General features: G+C 39.8%; 1 protein-coding gene across 2 annotated transcripts in view; it reads right to left on the bottom strand.

The window, feature by feature from the left end:
* Positions 1-22135, bottom strand: part of snphb (syntaphilin b) — a 41506-nt gene that overhangs the window by 5616 nt on the left and 13755 nt on the right. Inside the window, exons 2-4 of one of the 2 annotated variants that reach the window (XM_034144659.1) lie at positions 7625-7742; positions 926-1090; positions 301-408 (exon numbers count right to left, since the gene is read on the bottom strand). In XM_034144659.1, coding sequence (XP_034000550.1) covers positions 301-408; positions 926-1090; positions 7625-7674 — 323 coding nt within the window. In that variant the 5' untranslated portion in view covers positions 7675-7742. The remainder of the gene's footprint in view (positions 1-300; positions 409-925; positions 1091-7624; positions 7743-22135) is intronic. The other variant, XM_034144660.1, reaches the window with a different exon arrangement.

Raw genomic sequence — 22135 nt, 5'->3', positions numbered from 1 at the left:
TGGACATGGAATTTTTGTCTTTTTGAATTAAAGAAGCAGATACTTTATAAAAAGCCTTTATTCAAAGCCTACAAACACTAAACAAAGTGCATATCTGTGTGTGATCTGTGATATCCATGTGAATAAAATAATTTAAACCAAACTTTGTTCACCAGCTACACTGTGTGCCAAACCAGGAAAGGAAATATCTAGAAATGTCTTATTTTTTGCTATTTAGATGTTAAGGGTAAAATGTAAAGCTCTAAAGCCTGATTATCAGGCTAACAAAACCAACCATGCCGACCATGCACATTGTCTTACCCTTTGGTGGGGCTGCACTCACTGCCTTTACAAGAGCCTGAGTTGCTGCTGCTGCTGAGGGGGGTGTTGCCATAGGGATCTCTATTGCTAGGCGCTGCCGGTGTCCGCCTGTTCAAAGTAAAAGAAAACATGTTAAGCTGTTCCAAGTTCACCATGAAACCACACCCTAAACAACTAGGTGACAGTGACTCCTGTGAGCTGTTGAGCAAAACCACAAATTAAAAGACACAAATGGTCCAATTGCATGCCAATACAACACGGAAATGCACAAATATGCAGACATAATACAAAGGCCAAAATCACTGCTAACAGACAACAGTTTAGAAACCAGGACACTCAGTCATTTTGGCACTAAAGAAAAAAGACACTCAATGATATAACAGAGAAGAAGAAGCATTCATCAAAATAAATGAAGTGATTTTACTAAATGTAAAAAAGGTATGAGAAGACAAAAGAAAAAAAGAAAAGAAGGAGGGAGTAACAGGGCACACGAGACATGATGCTGTGTAAACGATTGTCAAATGGTTTCCATGTTGTAACATCATGAGCTGTGCAGCTTCTCAACATTCCCATGCTTCAGAAAGTGAACACTGACAGTGAGGAAAGAAGGGGACTCAGAACAGACCGAGAGCGGGGGGTCGAGGGAGAGTTTGTTGCACGGCTGTGGCGATCAGGAGACTTGTTAGTCGGTGACTTGGACGATGCAAGGCTTTTTGTCTGGCGCATTGAGACCATATAGTCTGTCTCCATAGGAACGTAGTCTAGCTCTATGAACCTGCAGTAGTCAAACCTGGCCAGGCAGAGACAACAGGGTGTTAAATCACAGCAGGACAGCAGAGGACCAAACCACACTGACACAATGTGCATGCTTCCAATGTGTGCACACTATGGAGGTGAGGCAAAGCTGTCTGTCATATAGCATTCGGCTAATGCAGATGCTAAATGTCAACAAGCACTCAAACATTGACGGGGCCCAAGAGAGGGGCCACTCTAAAAGCATTGCAAAGGGAAAGACAGATAGTAGTGCTTTATTCATGGGGGCCACTCTCTTTGACTTTCCATATAAAATATGTATTTGATGCAATGATGACTTTAATGTAATAGAACACAAGCTAACACTCTGAATCCTCCATGAGCAGCAACAACAGCATTAGCACTTATTCAAGATCATTATACGTATTCCTTGACTCATTTATATGATACTTTACTACTAAACTTACTGTCACGGTCAAATAGCAAAATAAACAACAACATTTTATAGCATACTATACCATTACTTTTTTTCTGATAAATTCAACATACTTGTAGTTTTTTTTCATATTCTGAAATAATATACTACGTTGATTTTGTTCTGATAATTTTGATAAACTCTACTGGTGTATTCTGTTTTAAAAAATATATACTTGATATACTATGCTACATTGTTTTTTCTGATATTTTTCTTAAACTATACTATGACTTCTTGTTATTTCTGGTAATTTTTTGGATACTTTAGTGTGACATTTTTCAATATACCATGCCATTTTGTTTTTTCAACATGTTCGACATAGTATACTGTGTTTTCTTCTGATATTTTTTACATAATATACTTTGTTCTTTATTTGATGTTTTAAACATACTAAACTGTTCTTTCTGATATTGTCAACATACTATACCACAACTTTTTTACGACATTTTTTATGTTTTATGTTTTTTACATACTATATTATTATATGATATTTTTTAGATATTATGCTATGTTTTTTTTAAATGATATTCGAGTATATACTATGTCCTTTTTTATAAAAAATGTTGACATACTATACTCTGACATTTTCTCGTATTTTCGGCATACTATATTATGTCATTTTCCTACTATGTTGTATTTAATAAATAAATAAAAATCGATAATACCATGTTTTTGAATATTTCCAACATACTATACCTTGTAGTAATTTCTGATATTTTTGACGTACTATACTATGTCGTTTTTTATAAAGAAAATTCCGATAATACTACTATTACTTTTTGTCTGACATTTTTGACATACAATACTATGACATTTTTCCGAAATACCATACAATGTCGTTCTATTTTATAATTTCCATATGATATACTATGTCCTTTTTTCTTATATTTTTCACATACTATACTTTATTTTTTTAAATATATATTCAACATACTATACTATGACCTTTTTTCTTATATTATCGACTAAGTTGTTTTTTTTCTATTTTCGACAAACTATACTATTACTTATTTTTGACATTTAATACTATGACTATGAATAAAATACTTTTACATACTATACTATATCCTTTTTATCTGATAATTTGGACATACAAAACTACGACATTCTTTTCAACAAACTACTCTTCGTTATTTTCCCTAATTTTTCGACAGACTACACTATGTTGTATTCTGTGATATTTCCAACATATAATACTATGACCATTTTATATTATATATTAATCTTCTTTTACTCTTGGTAGGAATGCAAATAAGCATTTTTCCTAAAATGGCAATCTCTCTATCCATGTCTGACACTGCAAACACCTTTGAAAACATCACTTTATCAATCATGTCAAATCACATACTGTCTAAAATATAATGTTGAGAAACAGATGAATAATCACACATTTTCCACCATTAACTATTGCTTCCATCCTGCTATAGAAAATAAAGTGATATCAGTGTTAGCAGGAGAAGGAAGGACAGGGGATCTGTGATGTCAGGACATTTGTTAATGATAATTAATATTGTCACAATAAGTGATAATAATAACACATAATGAATGTTGTAAGACCAGGTTAATATAAGTTCATGACTGTTGCCCAATCACTGGCCTCAGGAAGGGTCAGGCGGGACCAATCAGAGCAGCCATGAGGGATTTTCACACAGGACCCGATAACTCCACACCACCACACTGAAGTCCAAACCATGGACACAGTTTCACCAAACAAGAGCCTCTGTGCTCAAACTGCAACCTGCTGGAGCTCTGCCCTGACAGAATGTGTTTTTTGTAAATTGTGTAATTTTTTTAATTATCATTATTTTTTATAATTTTTAATGCATGCTTCTTAGGTAACATTAAGCTGTCTTTGGCTCTTTTCTGCTGTAACAAAGTAAATGTTCCCTCTGTGGGACTAATAAAGGTATTCTGATTCTGATTCTTGATAAAGTTTTCTCTAAATTCTACAACTTCAAGTGAGACATTGTAACTTTTGAAAGACAAAATGAGGTACTCTTACCAATGGTAATATTTATAAGCAATGCGTTTTCCTGTTGCTAAATTCATTACTTAATGCGTTTTGCTCTTAATGCCTCTTGTGGTCCAGTAGGTACGGTCTGATTTTATTTAGCTAGATATTGCCGTATAAAAGGACAGAACTATGTTTCTGTCATGAAGACATATTTGTCTTCAGGACTTCTCTCCACATGAGACACTTTTACATTTGTTCTAGCATTTAGCTGCATTTTTTTTATCAACTATTTTACCAAAACCCCAATATTCCAAAGAATGTTAAATTTGACCAAAAGCTCATTTGTTTGACATCAATGGGGATGTTTATCATTTATTATGTGTTCCCAAGGCCCATTGCTCTGAAAATACACAACAAACCAAAGTGCATGACTAATGATTATTGAGAATGACTGCAAAGGCTTGACCTGCCCTATCCTTCCTACGATTGGTCCACCAAAGTTTTTAGCCTCATCCTACCATGTACTAGCCAATAACAGACAGAGTAGGGAGGGTCATGCCTTTGCCATTGTAGGAAAACAAATCTGTCATTCTGTAAAATAATTAGCCATCTGCTTCTGTTTGTAGTAGGCAGAATATCTATTTTAAGAGCAATGGGTCTTAAACAATGGGCATTTGTTTTGGGGTAACACACTGTGGGACAAATGGGCATTCGGTCCAATGGAACATCTTTAGGACAATTGTTGTTTTGGAATAATGGGCAGTCCTCAAATTCACTTCAGGAAGGAGGTTGTGTATCACAACCTTCGATCAAATGGTCAATCCAGGTTACACTTGACAGAATGACACAATGTAGTGTAATTCTTAATTCTTTGTCAAAACATGGAAATCAATTTGTTTTGGGGGCTAATCCAAGCTTCTAGCAAGAGTTGTGCTGAGTAAGCGTGTCCTGTGTGATTCAATAAGGGAGGGGGCCAGATATTGACTGCTCGGTTCTTCTTTGAAGATCAATATATGACAAAAGCCAAGACAGAACAGAAACAGGCAGAGGGAAGCGGCTGAAGCGATGAGGCGTTCATGGACCACAGTGTTTCAGGTCTGTCCTGTTCATCTGCTGGGGGGCAACCTGTGTCTGTGGAGGGGGGGTGACAGACTGGTGGAGGCTGGTGTGGGGGAGTGTTGCCCAGGAAAAGTGTTGGTTACTGTGGGTGGGTGGAGGAATATTCCTTTACACTGTGGTTTGTTCCTAGAAACAAGGACTTCAAGATTAAGGCAATGTCGGTGCCAACTTCCTGTGGTCAGACTTTCTAGTGTTCATATCAAACATGGTGCTGTCGGTTGAGCGGCTGTGGTGAACCAGTGTGTGCTTTCACAGCACAATGATGGCGATATTTCCACCGTGCATGTAGCCTAAACACAACTTCATGCTACGAAAAATGACATGGAATATTGACCAAATTGTGTTAGAAATTCTCCAATAGCCAATGCATAGGCTAGTGCTAATGGGGAATGAGGAACAATAGACTAGTGACTGGCTTTCCATTTTTCCTGGCCAGGATATAACAGACTTGGAGGTTAACACAATATGTGCAGGTATCAACTTCTAAGATGATTCTGAAAAGTGAGAGCTCCGACTGGGATCTCAGTATCACCATGTTTAAGTGAGAGTGGTAGCGAGGTGTTGCCAGTGGGCTTGGTCTTGTTTTAGTGGCTACATAGCATGCCAGTGCCAGTGCTACAGCTACAGCTAGGGGGCATGCTCTCTGAGACTGTAACTGAGGTGAGTCTCACGCAGGAGGCACAGGGATAGCCACCGGCGCCGAGGCCCCCGCGGCAGCCCCCCCTGACCCTGCCGCGGGCACCGGGACGGGCGAGGGCGCCAGTAACTGCTGCAGGCGGCGTTTGGGCTGCAACGCCCTCAGAGGGTTGAATCTGAGGAAAAGAGACGAAGAAAGAGAGGAGGACACCACAGCCACAGATTTAAGAGTGTGTACGTTACCATAACAACCAATGACCACCAGTTGCAGTTTAGGAGGGCATTTATCTGTCTATCTACCAATGCATAAATCAAAGGCTCGGACATTTGGATGAGACTCCTGATTAAAACACTTAGAACACAATCAGTATAAGTGCATTTTGGCAATTTTAATTGGCTTGTGATTCTTCAGCTTACCAGCCAATATCAATGCCAAATAGGCTCTCCATTTGATTTAAGTAGGGGACTGAATCAATGCTGTAACAATCACATATTGTGTACATTAGGTATAAAACATACATTCTGGTATTGCCGCGTTTGCACTGCAAAGAGGGAACATTTAGTCTGAGGCTTAATGGATGTGGAGAAAGTCATCACCGGTGCTTATAGACAAGGAAAGCTCAATAACACGGCCTTATCCGTTAACATGTGTCCAGTAAACAGGCTGCGGATGTCCAGTCGCTGGAGGAGAAAACACATAAATACACTCAATAAACTGGGCTCAGGTTGCAGTAGCTGTTCACTGTCAGTGTGTAGGAGGCGGCTCACTAAATACATCTCATTGACAGTAATTCCTCCACTCTTCCATGGGGATCATTAGAGCTAAACAAGAAAAAGTATAGACAATAACTACAGTTAAAGATGACACAACATAGAGGGAAAAAAACTGTTATAAATCATTTTTACACTAAATAAAAATATAAACGCAACACTTTTGTTTTTGCTCAGCAACTGCAACAACTGGGATGTTTTCAGCTTCCAGGAATTGTGTACAGATCCTTGCAACATGCGGCCGCGCATCATCATGCTGCAACATGAGGTGATGGTGGGGGATGAACGGTACAACAATGGGCCTCAGGATCTCCTCACGGTATCTCTGTGCATTCAAAATGCCATCAATAAAATGCACCTGTGTTCGTTGCCCATAACATACACCTGCCCCTACCATAACCCCACCGCCACCATGGGCCACTCGATTCACAACATTGACATCAGCAAACCGCTCAGCCACATGACGCCATACACGCTGTCTGCCATCTGCCCTACAGTGAAAACCAGGATTCCTCCGTGAAGAGGACATCTCTCCAAAGTGGTTTCTAACCTATTGCTGCATCAGCTGTCCGGGTGGTCTCAGACGATCTTGCAGGTGAAGATGCTGGATGTGGGGGTCCTGGGCTGATGTGGCTACACATGGTCTGCGGTTGTGAGGCCGGTTGGATGTACTGCCAAATTCACGGAAACGCCCTTTGAGACGGCTTATGGTATAGAAATTAACTTTCAATTCATGGCAACAGCTCTGGTGGACATTCCTGCAGTCAGCATGCCAATTGCACGCTCCCTCAAAACTTGAAACATCTGTGGCCTTGTGCTCTGTGATGAAAGTGCACATTTTAGAGTGGCCTTTTACCAGGCACACCTGTGCAATAAACATGCTGTCTAATCAGCATCTTGAAACGCCACGCCTGTGAGGTGGATGGATTATCTCGGCAATGGAGTAGTGCTCACTAACACAGATTTAGACAAATTTGTGAATAGAATATGAGAGAAATAGGCCTATTGTGTTCATAGAAAAAGTCTTAGGTCTGAGATTTCAGCTCATGAAAAATGGGAGCAAAAACAAAAGTGTTGCATTTTTATTTTGGTTCAGTGTATAAAAAGGACCTGGGCACCTCACACTGCAAAATGCGTTCATACTTAATGAAGCCGTATTATGCTTTTTGGGGTTTTCCCTTTCCTGTAGTGTTATATAGGTTATGTGCATGTAAATTGTCCTCAAAGGCTAAAATCCCCAAATTCCCTCAATTGAACCCCTTTGTTCATTTCCATAACACAGTGACATCACTATGTAACACTTGCGCTTCTTTTGGCAAGGCCTCCACCACATTGAACGTAATAGGCCAAGGGGTGGAACATCTCTAAGCGGTTGACCAATCACAACAGAGCCGGCCAGCTAACCAATCAGAGCAGACTGGGCTCTGGTTTCAGACAGAGGGTGAAAAGAGGTGCTGCAGCACAGTATGAGAAAAATAAGGAGCTTTCTGAACATTAAAGCATGCAGACATGTCCCAGTAGAGACACTACATACTAATATGAACCTGAAAATTAGCAGAATAGGGCACCTTTAATTCCCAAACACTGACATCATCTAACAGGAAATGGCTACCTACCGGCGAGAGCCCGACCCAGACCTCCGATTGGCTGGAGAAGGGGCAGACATGGAGCCGGAATGCCTCTTGCGTAACCTTTAGCTTCTTCTGTCCTCACTCCGTCTCTCTGTTCTGCAGCCTGTGGGAAACACACACCACATGACCAGTGAGTGACCACGCACGCACATGCACGCACGCACATGCACGCACGCACGCACGCACGCACACACACACACACACAGGATGAGTTTTGCTGACTGCCTCTGCATCAGGCTGCTGGTGCTGCTGACTCAAGCTGGCAAAAATAGCTCAGCATCCAATCACCTTCCAGCACTGTGTAAGCCCTGACCAATCATCACTCATCATCATCTCTGGCTGAGGACCAGTGAGAGTGACATCAGTGACATTCTCATCTGTGTGTGAGGCAGAGGGGAATACTCAGACTCCTTACTCAAGTAGAAGTAGATATACTATGGCCTTAAAATACTCCATTACAAGTTAAAGTCCTGAATTCTAAATGTTACTTAAGTCAAAGTAAAAAAGTATTATAGTCAGAAGGTAGTTAAGGTAAAAAAAAAAACCCCATGCTGCACAATGGCCCATTTCAGAAAAAGTACAGAAGTATTTTCAGCTATATGTACTAAAGCATTAACAGTGAAAACTTCTCAGTATGCAGTATTTTCAAAGTATTATATTATTATAGATATTATATTATCTTGTTTCTATACTTACAAATACAAGTCATGTCATTTTAAACTCATTAGATCAAATCATAAAATACACACTTGATTATTAGTACAATATTGCATCAGATCATTTGAGCATAAATGTCATTTTATATATAAAAATGAACTTGTAACTACTGTATGAGTGTTAAATAAATGTAGTAGAGTAGGCAAGGGCCTCTGAAATGTAGTGCAGTAGATAATAATCAAGTGAAGTACAACTATGTCAAAATAATAGTTCAGTAAGAGTAAATGTACTTAGTTGCGTTCCACCACTGGTGTTAGGACATTTCTGTGTGTCCACATTATAAGTAAGAGTTCCCATTTGCCTCTGAGTACTCAGACACACGTGGCTGTGTGGATCCAGGGAGATGAAGACACATAATCTCATAAACATTAATCCCCATCAGTGACCTGGCAGAGCTCAGCTGCATTATGTTGCTAGAAAGACCAAATGCAAATATGTTGCTGACACTCCTTGGTATTTGTGGTGAATGTAATGAATATCTGCAAGCATCAGAGCGAGAGAGGCACAGTCAGTGACAGAGAGAAGGAGCAGGCATATGGAAGGGAAGTGAGTATTCCCATCAATAATACATCAAACGCAATTTAGCGGCTCTTCTGTGCCAGGTGTGTGTGTTTGTGTGTGTGGTGTGTGTGTGTGTGTGTGTGTGTGTGGGATTATTGGGAATAAAGCCTTATAATATCATCTCTGTGCTTTGTCACATAAATGACAGATTATGAATTATTACAAAGCTACCTGCTGAATAACTTTAACCATATCCGAGCTCTGTTTAATGTATTTAGCATTGTTCAATAATTTCAGGTTTTTACAGCGTTAATGCTTTCAATGGATTCTTAAGGATTACGACTTGTAGTGTTTTTATACTTCTTAACTCAGTTGCATCCCCTTCTAGTCTGTGACACATTTACTAAATTGAGAAACACTTTTTACGAATATATATAAATTGATTCAAATATTTTTTTAATCAAAAATACTATTCAAAAGTGGTATTTACCCATGCAACATTTGGTGTTATTATTCTCTCTTATTTCTGAGAAGAGTTTTCACAGTTTCATGTCACGCATTCAGACAATGAATAAAGCCGGATCTGTGTGAGATACTGAGTGCAGAGCGAAAGGAAATGTTGACCGCCATTTTATTTTTAACATTCAGATGTTTAGAGCTCTATTCACTGCTGTGTATGATCATTACTTTCGTCCACATCAGACACTTTATTTGTTTTAATTTAACAATAAAGGGAAAGCATCAAACTGTTTGTTTTACAGATTACTTATGATAATGTGCAAATGAGATAAGTAAGAAACAATACACATAAATGATAGAAGTTACACAATGAAAAAATGTATAATATTAAATAATGTAGCTTTTACTGGGAAGGGATTCATAGAGAAGTACCTGTAATCAATTATTTTCTATTACCTGTACCTGTGCAGATTCTCATGAGCCATGATTCAGTGTTTTTATGTTTATTTTCTGACCTGTGAATATTTTTAGTATAATTCAAATGCACACACACTGTACGTATGAAAAAAACATTTTGTAAAAATAAAAATAAATATTTTTTTTTCTTTCATGAATGGCGATTTTACAACCATCCCCTACACAGAGTGGCTCTGTGTAGGGCTGCTGTCACAACAGATGACAGCGCATCACAGCACAGCATACAGGATTTATGAAGTTAGGCCTGTTACATAACACCATCCCCAACCACAGACAGCTGAGAGGCTGAGGCAAGCTGCTCCTGTGCTGACGAGAAGGAAACCCAGAGTTACAGGGAGGGGTGAGAGAAGGGAGAAAGTGTGGAAGAGAAGGAGACAACAACCAATGAGAGCAGAGGAGGAGGCAGCACGTTCAGAGACCTTGTGAAGAGGAGAGAGTGGAGAGAGCTGGAAGGAGTAAATGAGGAAGGGATATTCGATGCAAGGGACACACACACAGTCACACACAGTCACACACAGTCACACACACACACACACACACACAATGTGTCTGCAGCAGTGGAGACACTGAGGTCTCTCTTATGAAAGATAATGTGGTGTGTCCTTGCTTTCTATGATGATATGACCTGGACTAATCTCTGTAAAAACACAACTGTTCTGCACAGTTTGTGTGGGTTATGTGTGTCATTGCACCAAAAGCCCCCCCCCCAACATAGCAGACTGCAGTGCTAATGCAACTCACGACTTGAACCCCATGTCTAAGGCAGGTGGGGATGGGAGGGGGTGTGTATGTGTGTGTGGGAAAGTGTGACTCATACCAGCTATGCTCACAAGCCTTCATGATAATCTGTTCTCTCCCACCCCCCCATAGACAGAGGTTTACAGACTGCCGGGGGGTCTGCTGCATTGACTCACTGCTGTTAATCTAGGAGAGCCAGTCAAAACACAGCGTGTAGAAATAAGTATGTGTTCTGAGAGCTGCTGATCCAAAGCAGAGATATTTTCTTTACATGCTGAGGGCAAGTTCATGAAAGAAGAGTAGATTTTGCAGATGCTAAACCTGCACAAATATAGATAAAAGCTGAAATTCCCGATGCACCTGCAAAAGGTGGAATGCAGCGCTCACTTCCCTGCCTGGTGTCAAGGTGCTCCTGTCCTATTTGTATTTAAATTAGGCTTTATGGGTAGACTGTCATCAAATTGTTATGCAAATGAGCCTCATTGCAAAGACAGACGAATTCACAAACATCAGCACTAATAGCCAACATGCAGTTACATAGACATTATTAGCATCCATCCATAGAGAAATAGTGGTAAGTGAAGCCTATTTATAAGGATGAAGTAGCAGTTAGGTCATGACAAATAAATAAATAAAGCTTCCCAAGATCTCTTCTGAAAATATAGATGTGAAAAAAAAAATGTATCTATATATAAGTGGCTCTCTGACTCTCTCACAGCTTTATGGCCATGTTAGTGTTGGTGGTATTGTCATTCAGAGGGCAACATTGTGCTGAGTCATGGTGTTGTGGTGAGTGTACATCAGCGACCTGTCATTGGGTCCCTTGCTGACCAGTCGCATTAATTGTTTGGAGTTTACGTCACAGTAATGCAATTTGAGATTTTACACACAGCGCTTATCAGAAGGGGCCTCATTTCTAAACATGGCGTACGCTCAAAAGATGGCGTATGCCAATTTCTAAACAATCTTTGCGATTTATAAAAAACAAACTTGACGGGAAAATGTGCGGTCCTCCACGCACACTCTGACCCATGCGTACGCACAAAAACGGGAGATATGAGAAACTGTGACACCGTTGGCAGAAGGAAGAATGGACAGAAACATGTATAAAAAATACAATAAATAAAATGTTACCTCATGTATCATACAGTATATGAAGAATTAATTTGCAGAAATTGATTAATAGGGCGGTTATTGAATACCACCTCGAATAGGTTGTGTTAATGTTATGAAATGTATTCTCATAAATTATGCGGTAAGCAGAAGGACAGAATTACGTCTAAACTGTGGCCGTTTTGCATTTAGTTGTATAGATATGAGCATGGTTTTATACTATCATGTTTAATCATGTTTTATGCCGTTTGACTTGATAAGTCGCTCGTAAAACACAGGAGGTATGGAAACTAAGAACACCATATATTTGGTAAATTATACAGCTGATACAACACAACACATTTGTTGTGGGGATAGAGTTGCTAAAAAACATTTTTTTGTACATTCACAGAGGGCCAGCTATAGTAACTGAACGAGAGAGTAATGTCAAATGACAGTACAATTGACCAATCATATCTTCCCTCTAAATGGGTGGGCTTTATTTTCGCGGACTTTATGACAAGTTCCGCCCGCTGTGAGGTTTATGCATGTGTATAAAGTGGTGCAGTGACGCGTCCTAAAACCCGGAAGTAAGCTGCGCTCGGGTTCCCTCGACAGAAAAGCAATGGGATTTCTCATGGATGTAATAGCTCGAAATAAGGTCTGTGGAAAACGAACCTGTTAGATAAATGCACGTTTTGTTCAGCCGGATAATATCCACATGTCTACCCTACTTTTATTATTTTCGAATCATAAATCTAATCGATAGATTTATGATAGATAGATTTATGATTAGCATAAGTTCGTTCATGATGGCTCATGTCAGTGATAGTGATGACATCGTTGCGAAATTAGTAACCGAGTCATTTTCAAGATTGAGTTACAATGATAAACTGGAGTGGCAAAGGATCAGCTGCATGACCCCGCCATCAAGTGCTTCATCCAAAAGGACAGGAGGATGGACTTTGTGTTTAAAGGTCCCATGTCATGCTTTTCCGGTTATTACCCGTCCCCTTGTGTGTTATGAAGGTTTTTATGCATGTAAACGGTCTGCAGAGTCAAAAACCCTCAAAGTACACCCTGTAGCGAGTAAAACTCTAACACAGAAAATACCTCCCCAAAACGCCTCGTTGGAGATTTCTCATGTTCTTCCTGGGCATCGTGACGTCTGGATACCCAGTAGCCACGCCCAGAGCTATGACGCGATACGGTCATGCGGTACACTGAACCAAATGGACCAATCCGCGGAGCCATTACGTTAAGCCCCCGCTGATTGGTCCAAATTGACCAATCCACGGACTTCCTCACACACACACACTCAGTGCAGGCAGCTCTGCTGATTTCTCCTCCCTGGCTGCAGGCTGATAACAGACAGTTGGGATCGCGGCAAAATTCTCTCTGCAGACCCATTCTCACAGCGTTTATCAACCTTTTTCTTACTCAATATCAAGCCACACTTATTGTTTTTACTTCGGCTGTGAGTTTGTGTGTGCTCAGGATGAGTTTGGCTGTGTATCGCTATGTATCCTAAACAAGGAAACCTCCACGGAGCTCAGCGCGATTCACAACGTCCCAACCAATCAGAGCACACTGTGCTCACAGGGAGGGTGGGGGCTAGCTATTGGAGCTACAACGAGCCGTTAAAGGCAGAGAGTGAAATTCAGTGAATACACGTAGTTTACAGAGATGCTGTATGAGAAACCAATGTGAGTTTGGAAAATTGCACAATATAAATCTATTCTAGTAGACCTCAACAATGGAATTATGATCATTGGAAATGGCCATGACATGGGACCTTTAAGTGATTTGATCATCAAAGGTAGGCCTAAGTCATTTTCAATGTGGGCCGCCGTGCCGACTTAATTCATTTTTAATTGTTACTTGGCTGTGGGTGCCCTGTTATGATAGGTGTTTATATAAATGGTGTTGTTTTGTGTGGTAGAGGGTAGCTGTCATTGATGCGTTTTGCACCCCGGGCCGCTGTTTTGATATTCCGCTGAAGTATACGCTGTGACGTAATAACTCTTCTTTTTTTTCGAGGGAAGGGGGGGGTCAGAGGGCCTAGGTATAAAAGTCACGGCTCGCCACTGTATATACATATATCATATATAAATGTTTGATAATATATTATATTATGTTATTTCAAGATGGAAAAATTATCTTTTTGATAATATATAAAAGTATATCATATTAATATATAATATATAATTTTTGGAAAATATATTATATATCAAATATAACAATCAAAACGAAATAAGTAGTAGTAAGTATTAGGGCTATACTGGCACTTGTTAGCATTAACTTTAATTCATTCAAAAAGAACAAAAGACAATATTTTACTTTACCTGATGTGGCGTGAAAATATCTTATAATATATTCTTCTTACCTTCTTATTCTTCTATTTCTCTTCTTATTCTTCTCATCCTCCTTCTCATTCGTCTTTGCTCAGACCCCCCGGTATACCCTCGTTACATCCAATAAGTGTGCAAATACCGTACAGCCAATCACAATGGGTGACGCTGTCCAGGTTGCTAGGCGGCAGTGTTATGGTGACGCAAACAGGAAGTCCTCCGTAAGCCTTTCGTAGACCGCTCGGTTTGCTGTTCCTTCACTTTATTTTTATATTTATATACATTTGTTCTTAGCGTGAGGAAAGGCATGTGTGGCGTGAGTGCGTGAGATATGTGTTAATTGCGTGACTCTCACGCTCAATGCGGCAGCCCTGGGTAATGATATATTTGAAAAGTACATAATCTATCTGTGATTATAATTATTAATACTCTATAAATGAGGAGCTCTTCATTAGCTCATAAAATACTTTCTGAGTAGTGACATACAGCCTGTGTTCCCCTGGCCTGAGAAGGTTAGCTACGTTAGCTCGTAGCATTTATATTTCTGTACAGTGTCTTAAACTCCATAAGAAGCTTTCCTCTCATTTAAATTATACATGCAGCGCTGCATCTCTCAGAGGCAAACAGTCTCTAACCGAGGAGATGATGGTGATGAGTCACTCTCACATCTGGATATTCTGCACAATTAGCAACCTACTGTATATTAGCATGCTTCGTGCTACTCTAGCTACTATGAATACTCACACAAGATAAGGTGAACGTTTATTTGTGAAACTGACTTGTTCTGTCATAAAATATCTTGTTGACTTATATTATATTGTGTGTAGGGAGCTTAGCTGAAATCAGATGATTAAAACAAATGGAAAAATATTTGCAGCCTGTGTTGGAGACCATGTTTGTTTGTTAGTAGTTGCCCGGTTTAGTCCCTGTAGTCCACAGGATGACACGTGGGATTCCTGTGTTTCAACACAGTGCTCCGTTAGTTTCAGATAAAAGTAATTAATTTATTGTATGAGATAATCTGTGGTTGAAAGGTTCTTGTGGTGTTTTAGAAAAATATAAAACACATTGAACCAGTTCTACAGAACTGGTTCAACGTGTTTTATATTTATGTATTATCGTCCTCTCAATATCTTCCTCTCCTTGGGTAAGAAATAATAATCAGCATATGCATTTCAAAAAGAAAAATCAGTCAAATAACACAAGTTACCACTATATTGCTAATGTTGAAAACTAGAATGGCTCTCAGAAAGAGCAGGACTCTGCTAAAGCCGATGGTGCATTTTTGGTTCTTACTTGAGGGCGCTTTAACTAACAATGTACGAGCTAGGAACAAATATTTCGGATTATTTTGACATCACATGAATGCAGCAAAGATTCCCTATATGGCAATGTTTGACAAAGTTAAACATAATTTGTGTTTCTGACCTGTGATTAATTTCTGCTCAAAAACTTTACTGGTTCTTCTTTGGTCCAATTTACACCCTTCCATCGAGTTTCATGAAAATTAGAAAGCTAGTAGAAAAACCTTGCCAAAATCAAAGACGAAAAATGTAGAGCATAGGGTATACTGATAACAAAAACAATGGGCCTCTTAAGTGTCCATAAAAGTAAATGACAGTGTGACCAGGGGCCTCATTTATAAAGCCTTGCGTAGGATTCACGTGGGAAGGTTGCTTACGTAGGACAAAGCAAATAAATACGCACAGACATTTTTCGATTTATAAAACACTGCGCACGCACGTCCTACGCCGGCTTCCCTTTATAAATCACAATCAACTCGAAATGCGGCACAGCTTTTGCGGGCTTCACATAACGCCCATATTTGCCTATAAATAGTAAAAGAAACGCCCGTATTAATATAAATTTTGACTGACTGCATGAAGAAGATCGCAGGAACTGACGACAGAACAGCTAAAAAAGACTTTTCACACCGATTCAGATGTTGGTTCTTTTGGGAAGGTGGAGACAAATTATATTGTTTGGTGGATGCAGTTTGAACCAGAGAGTAGCAGCATGGAGGTCGGATCGTCACCAAAATAAATAAATAAGTGGTCCGAAAAAAGTTAATGACAAAATACACATAACCTTCCTCAGGCAGTGTGTCAGTGTGTTTGTGCCTGGGACAGTGATGAGAAACTGTCAGAAATCATCGGGGAATCCCTGCGGAGTGGAGTCAATTAATTTTAATTTTTTTATTTGGTGGTTTGTGTTCCAGCTGTCAATCAGCTGTGCGCAGCATCTCCACTGCAGCCTGTGCGTCTTAACCCCCCCCGCAGCAACTCTATCCACCACTTAAATTAAATGTGTGGTGTTGTATCAGCTGCCAAATCTACCAAATATATGGTGTTCTTAGTTTCCATACCTCCTGTGTTTTATGAGCGACTTCTCAAGTCTTAGCAAACGGCATAAAACATGATTAAACATGATAGTATAAACCATGCTCGTATCTATACAACCTATAGAAAAGCAAAACGGCATCAGTTTAGACGTAATTCTGTCCTTCTGCATACCGCATCATTTATGAGAATACATGTCATAACATTAAGACAACATATTCGAGGTGGTTTTAAATAACATATCCGTATTTATTTATTTCTCCAAGTTATGTTTTTGTGTGCACTGAGGAGTCTCAAACAGGCGTCTGTTTAATCATTTTAAGATTGGCTTTAATCAATTTTTGCAAATTAATTCTACATATATAATACATGAGAGGTAACATTCTATTTATGGTATTATTTCCACATATTTCTCTCCATTCTTCGTTCTGCCAACGGTTTCGCAGTTTCTTGTCTCTCCCGTTTTTGTGCGTACCGCGTACGGATGGGTCAGAGTTTGCGTGGAGGACCGCACATTTTCCCGTCAAGTTTGTTTTTTATAAATCGCAAACATTGCTTAGAAACTGGCGTACGCCATCTTTTGAGCGTACGCACCGTTTATAAATGAGGCCCCATGACCCATGATTTATTTTAATATCTGCAATTTTCTTACTATAAACCTTCAAATTGTCTTCTGTGAAAGAGTTCTACTTCATAAGCTTTCCCTTGTTTGTGGTTTTAGCCGCAGACTTGGCTCATAAATATATGACACAGGATCTTTATCATCACTTATCAGAGCAAAGCGTTTCCCTAATGCTCCTCTGTTTCCCTCCTACAGTGGTGTAGGCCAGTGGAAACTCTGATAAGATTGTGATGTATAACAGCAGTCTGACTGACAGCATCCTCAATAATACTTTTAGTCTCAACACTACTGTGAGCACACAAAATCATTAGCCTATATTTCAAATTGTCAAGCTCAAAACAGCTTCATATAAGATGTGTTTTACAAAAAAGGTATAGGTTTTACTGAGAACACCAATGCAAGACCAAAATGTGTCATCAAGTTTACATTTTCAGTCCTAAATTGTATCCCTGTATATAGAGCCTGGCCTTGATTTATTACTATATTAGTTATTCCGTTTTGATGCATCTTGATGTATAACTGGCCCATATGACACTAATGGAACTGTATGCTGCTATTTATCAGAAGTGAGGTGGTTAACTAGGCGTGCATTTGTTAGTACGACCACAAAAGTCTCTTGAAGCTTGATTTTTTGAAAATATACAAGAATTGTTTTGAAAGAAAGAGTCTCATTATGATCAATTATACTGAGCGCTTCACTCTGTGGGGGCAGCAGCCATCTTCCATGGTGTGGTCTGCTCGGGCAAACACAAAAACAAACACAGACTGCGACACCACTGTTGTGCAATAACACTTGTGTGCAATAAATTGGAAATGTATTACGAATGTTACTTCTTAATTGACATTTTTAAATATTATGTGCATGCCCTTTCTAATGTTTAATTTTTGTTGTCTCTATCTTCACCTTTGCCGTAACAATGTAATTACCCCTCTGCGAGACGAATAAAGGTATTCTGATGCTGATTATTCCCCCATGAGACAGGAGGGCACTTGGTCGCATTTGGTTGGCTATACGTAAAAAGTAGAGAAGTAGCCTGGCTAACGTTCATAAATATAATGCACATCCAGTACATCCCCTCGTCAAATTGGTTTAGTTGTAAGGAACATGTGATCATAACGTCGAGTATTGGATTTTACATTTCCATTTATTAACTTCCTGCAAGAAGACATAACTTTTTTTAAGAGAGAATTGCAATGCATCTAATGTCAAGGACACCAGACTGCGGCTCAACTCAATCATTACATTGTTCAGCAGCACAAAGTAGTCCCTGGCCACAATTTGCCACTTACAGTTAAACCATAACCAACTTATAGTTTGGCTGCACGTTGCTGCAGAATAGAAACAGCAACAACTCGCGCTGAGCTCGGAGTGGCCTTTGCAGCTTTCCGTAGCATGGCAGCTCACCTTTAGCTGCATTTCGCTGCTGCAGGGGTAAATCGAAGTTGCCTCTAGCACAAGTGTCTATCCACCATCAGCTACAAGGGGCAACTAATGAGACACAACAGCATTGCCATTCAGTTCTGTCAAACGTCTGGACAGAAAAAGCTCCCAGGTAAAGCCCACTGCTATCATTTTCGCTTTTTTGCAACTCTGACACAACATTTCACTGTGAACATACGACATGTGCAATGCAGGTTGTGTTTGAGAAATTGTCAAGCAACCAAAATCACTGGCTTGAGAGTAAACATAATTGAGGGTTAAAGGTAGGGTAGGTAAGTTTGAGAAACCGGCTCGAGATACACTTTTTGTTATATTCCATGGAATGCTCTTAACATCCCGATAGCAATGAATATCTTAAGTGCTTTGACAAAAAATCCATAAAAAAATGTCCTCTGTGGAAGCCGTAGTACTGTAAAAAGCACGACCAATCATTTTAGCCGGCCCGGCTAAAATAACTGGATGGCCTACCTGCCTGTCAGCCTTCCATCTGTGCACAAACTTATCTCGTGCCCTCATTGGTCATGTGCAAGTTCGTGTGTGTTGGAGGAGGGGCTCTATTAGGAAGTGGCAGATTTTCTCCGGTTGTGTATTTTCAAATTCTAGCGATCTCGAGCCGGTTTCTCAAACTTACCTACCCTACCTTTAATGTATGAAGCACATATACAAACCTGCTTTCTACCACTATGACTCTTTGCTATGGAGTGCAAATGATGCTGGTATATATACACTGACATTCAGACAGCCTTCACCGCAATTGTGGAAGTCACATTAGCTACACTTCTAATGGAAAACATAAAGAGCAGACTGGAGAGCAGAAATATAAGCAGCTTCTCTCCTTCAAGCCTCTGTCGCTCCGTGGACATGAGTGTAGTTCAAGAATAAAAGTATGAGGAAGAAATATCTGAAGATACAAAATTATACTCACTCATTCATCCAATCTCCCCTCTGTAAATGCAGGATGGCTTCAACGTTCAGTAAACAGTGACTTTTGGTTTTCACAGATCTAGCCAATCCTGCAGAGTCACTCTGCTGCTGCAGAGCATGCAGAGCAGCTTTGCTAAGATCCAGCAGAGCACAGCAATAAAACCACAGCACAGCTTCACCGGACCATCAATCACCATCACATTCAACACAAAGGGTGAATACGTAAAAGGGGGATGTGATGTAACATATTTTAATAAAAGTTGAACTTCAATCAGGGCTTTGGTCTTGATTTTGTTGTTTTATTTGGCCATTAAAGGGTTTCTTTTGCAGATTTCTTACTTATAAACAAACTGGATTAGAACATGATTTAGCCCTCATTTGGCTGTAAAGCACATTAGCTAGAATCCCTCAGAAGTTACACTTTCTGCGCTTAATCAGGTCAAACGCTCAAAATATCTTACACTATGGCTTTGTTATTAGTGAGCCAAGCAGCAGCGATTAAACGGTGCCGGAGCTCTGCAGCCTGAGTGATCATGCTAATAGCCCGTGTGAACTATGGTTCTCAGAGGCAACACAAGCAGAGAGCATTGAGGAAACAGGAAATCAATCGATCACGTTAGTGCCATGTGGGAGGAGACTGAACACTACACACATCTCTTTCATTCTGTCTACATTCAGGATGGAGATGCAATGATAGACTTTTCAATCAGTAGATCATTTAAACTTCTTTTGAATGCTAAGAAAGTATTTTATCCTTAAGAAAGTGTTGGACCATATACAGATTCAGCAGAAATGGGGCAGGATTAGCTTTTAGAATTGTGTTTTTGTCAATAGGACTAATACAAGACAATAATTCCATGTCTTTCAGCTTTTCTTTGGTCTTTGCAAACTCCTGAGAAAAAGATCTGTCTCTTTGGCTTAAAGGTTCCACTTATGTTCACCAGTTAATCTTTAACATTTACTGTTAATGTGGATGATAAAAAAAAGGTAAACTGAACCAAAACAGTAAAGTTGTGGAGTGAAAAATCTAAACAACAAGGCAAGCTCAAAGACACTAAAGTTACACCAGTGACCCATATTATATTTAATGAAAATACAATTATTGAGTATTGCGATTGGAGAGTTTGGAGTTTAAATGTAAGGAAAGCTTTAGGCTGCAACAACATAAATAATTTGCCACTAACTATGGTTGCATGACTTCTTGAATGTGAAAGGATTTGCTCAAAGAGATGAACCACATAGAATCATCCCCCTGCTATGCAGTTCCTCTCAGCTCTCCAAACCTTAAAGCAGCAGCAGGCTTCCTGTATATTCCTCAGCATCAAACAGACACATATACAGTAGAGAGACTAGCTGGGGAGGAAATCTCTAACCCTTTGATACACAACATGGGTCAAAAGTGACCCGAGTGAGTTTTAATTGTAAATATCTTTGCAACGAATTACTTTAACAAATCAAAATTCCAGGTATTCCTCAATTAACTTGTTTATGATCATCACACATCATTATTTTCATTCTCCCTTTCTTAATTTAGGAACTAGAACAGTTTTTGTATTTCTACATCAGGTTTACATACATGTGTCAAAAATGACCCATGTATGCAAGTGTGATAAAAATTAAAGAAATACATACTATAATAATAATTATTTTAGCAGTGATTTGGACCAAAAATTCATTATGGAATTTGATGGAAAGCTTTTATTTGTAAACGATTGCCGTTTACCGTGGACTACTTTTCACATGCCAAACTTGTCACAACTCAACAGGCTGCTTTTGCATGACTGATTCATGTAAGTCTTATTTTACACTTCTTTTACTTAAAGGTGGGGTAGGTACGTTTGAGAAACCGGCTCGAGATACACTTTTTGTTATATTCCATGGAATGCTCTGAACATCCCGATAGCAATGAATATCTTAAGTGCTTTGACAAAAAATTCATAAAAAAATGTCATCTGTGGAAGCCGTAGTACTGTAAAAAGCACGGCTAAAATAACTGGATGGCCGACCTGCCTGTCAGCCTTCCATCTGTGCACAAACTTATCTCGTGCCCTCATTGGTCATGTGCGCGTTTGTGTGTGTTGGAGGAGGGGCTCTGTAAGGAAGTGGCAGATTTGTTCCGGCTGTGTATTTTCAAATTCTAGCACACTCGAGCTGGTTTCTCCAAAATTACCTACCCCACCTTTAAGGAGATATTTGATATCTTGTGAAAGATAACTGTACATCATATTTGAACATTACCTTGTCATCCATTACCCTGTGAGGAAGAGAGTTCATGTCTATGTCCAATTAAACAGAAGGAACTGGCCAAATGCTGCTCGTGTACGATTATTATATATCGCAACATCATGGAAAACGTCTTCGCCAGTATCCCTCTGGCTGAAAAGCTCCTTGAGAAGAACCTGACCATTGTGGAGACCCTTTGCCAGAACAAGACGGACATACCGCCTGTCATGAGGCCATCCAAATTGAGGGAGAAGCATAGAATAAGAATTTGGATTCAGTGGCAACATGACCATGGTGAACTATGTGCAAAAGAAGGGGAAGGCTGTTGTCCTCCTGAGCACCATGCATGATGACAGAGCAGTGGATGACAACGGGGGGTTACGTATTGTAACCCTAGTTCTATAAGCACAGGCGGAGCCCTCTACTGGACTCTATGGGTACTACTCTCATCAATGATACGCGAGCGTTCACACACTGAAGTTGTATAAAACGTAGCCGGCCAATCAGGGCGAGCCTACCTGAATGCGCGTGCATATAAGGCAGCTACACCTCCTGACTGTCATCCTACACCCTCTTCAGCGAGCGGCATAGGAAAGACAGGGCCCCTAGGTA

The sequence above is a fragment of the Trematomus bernacchii genome, unplaced genomic scaffold (assembly GCF_902827165.1).
Source record: "Trematomus bernacchii unplaced genomic scaffold, fTreBer1.1, whole genome shotgun sequence".
NCBI lineage: Eukaryota > Metazoa > Chordata > Actinopteri > Perciformes > Nototheniidae > Trematomus > Trematomus bernacchii.
The sequence above is the reverse complement of the archived record's forward strand: the minus strand, read 5'-3'. Positions and strand labels throughout refer to the sequence as shown.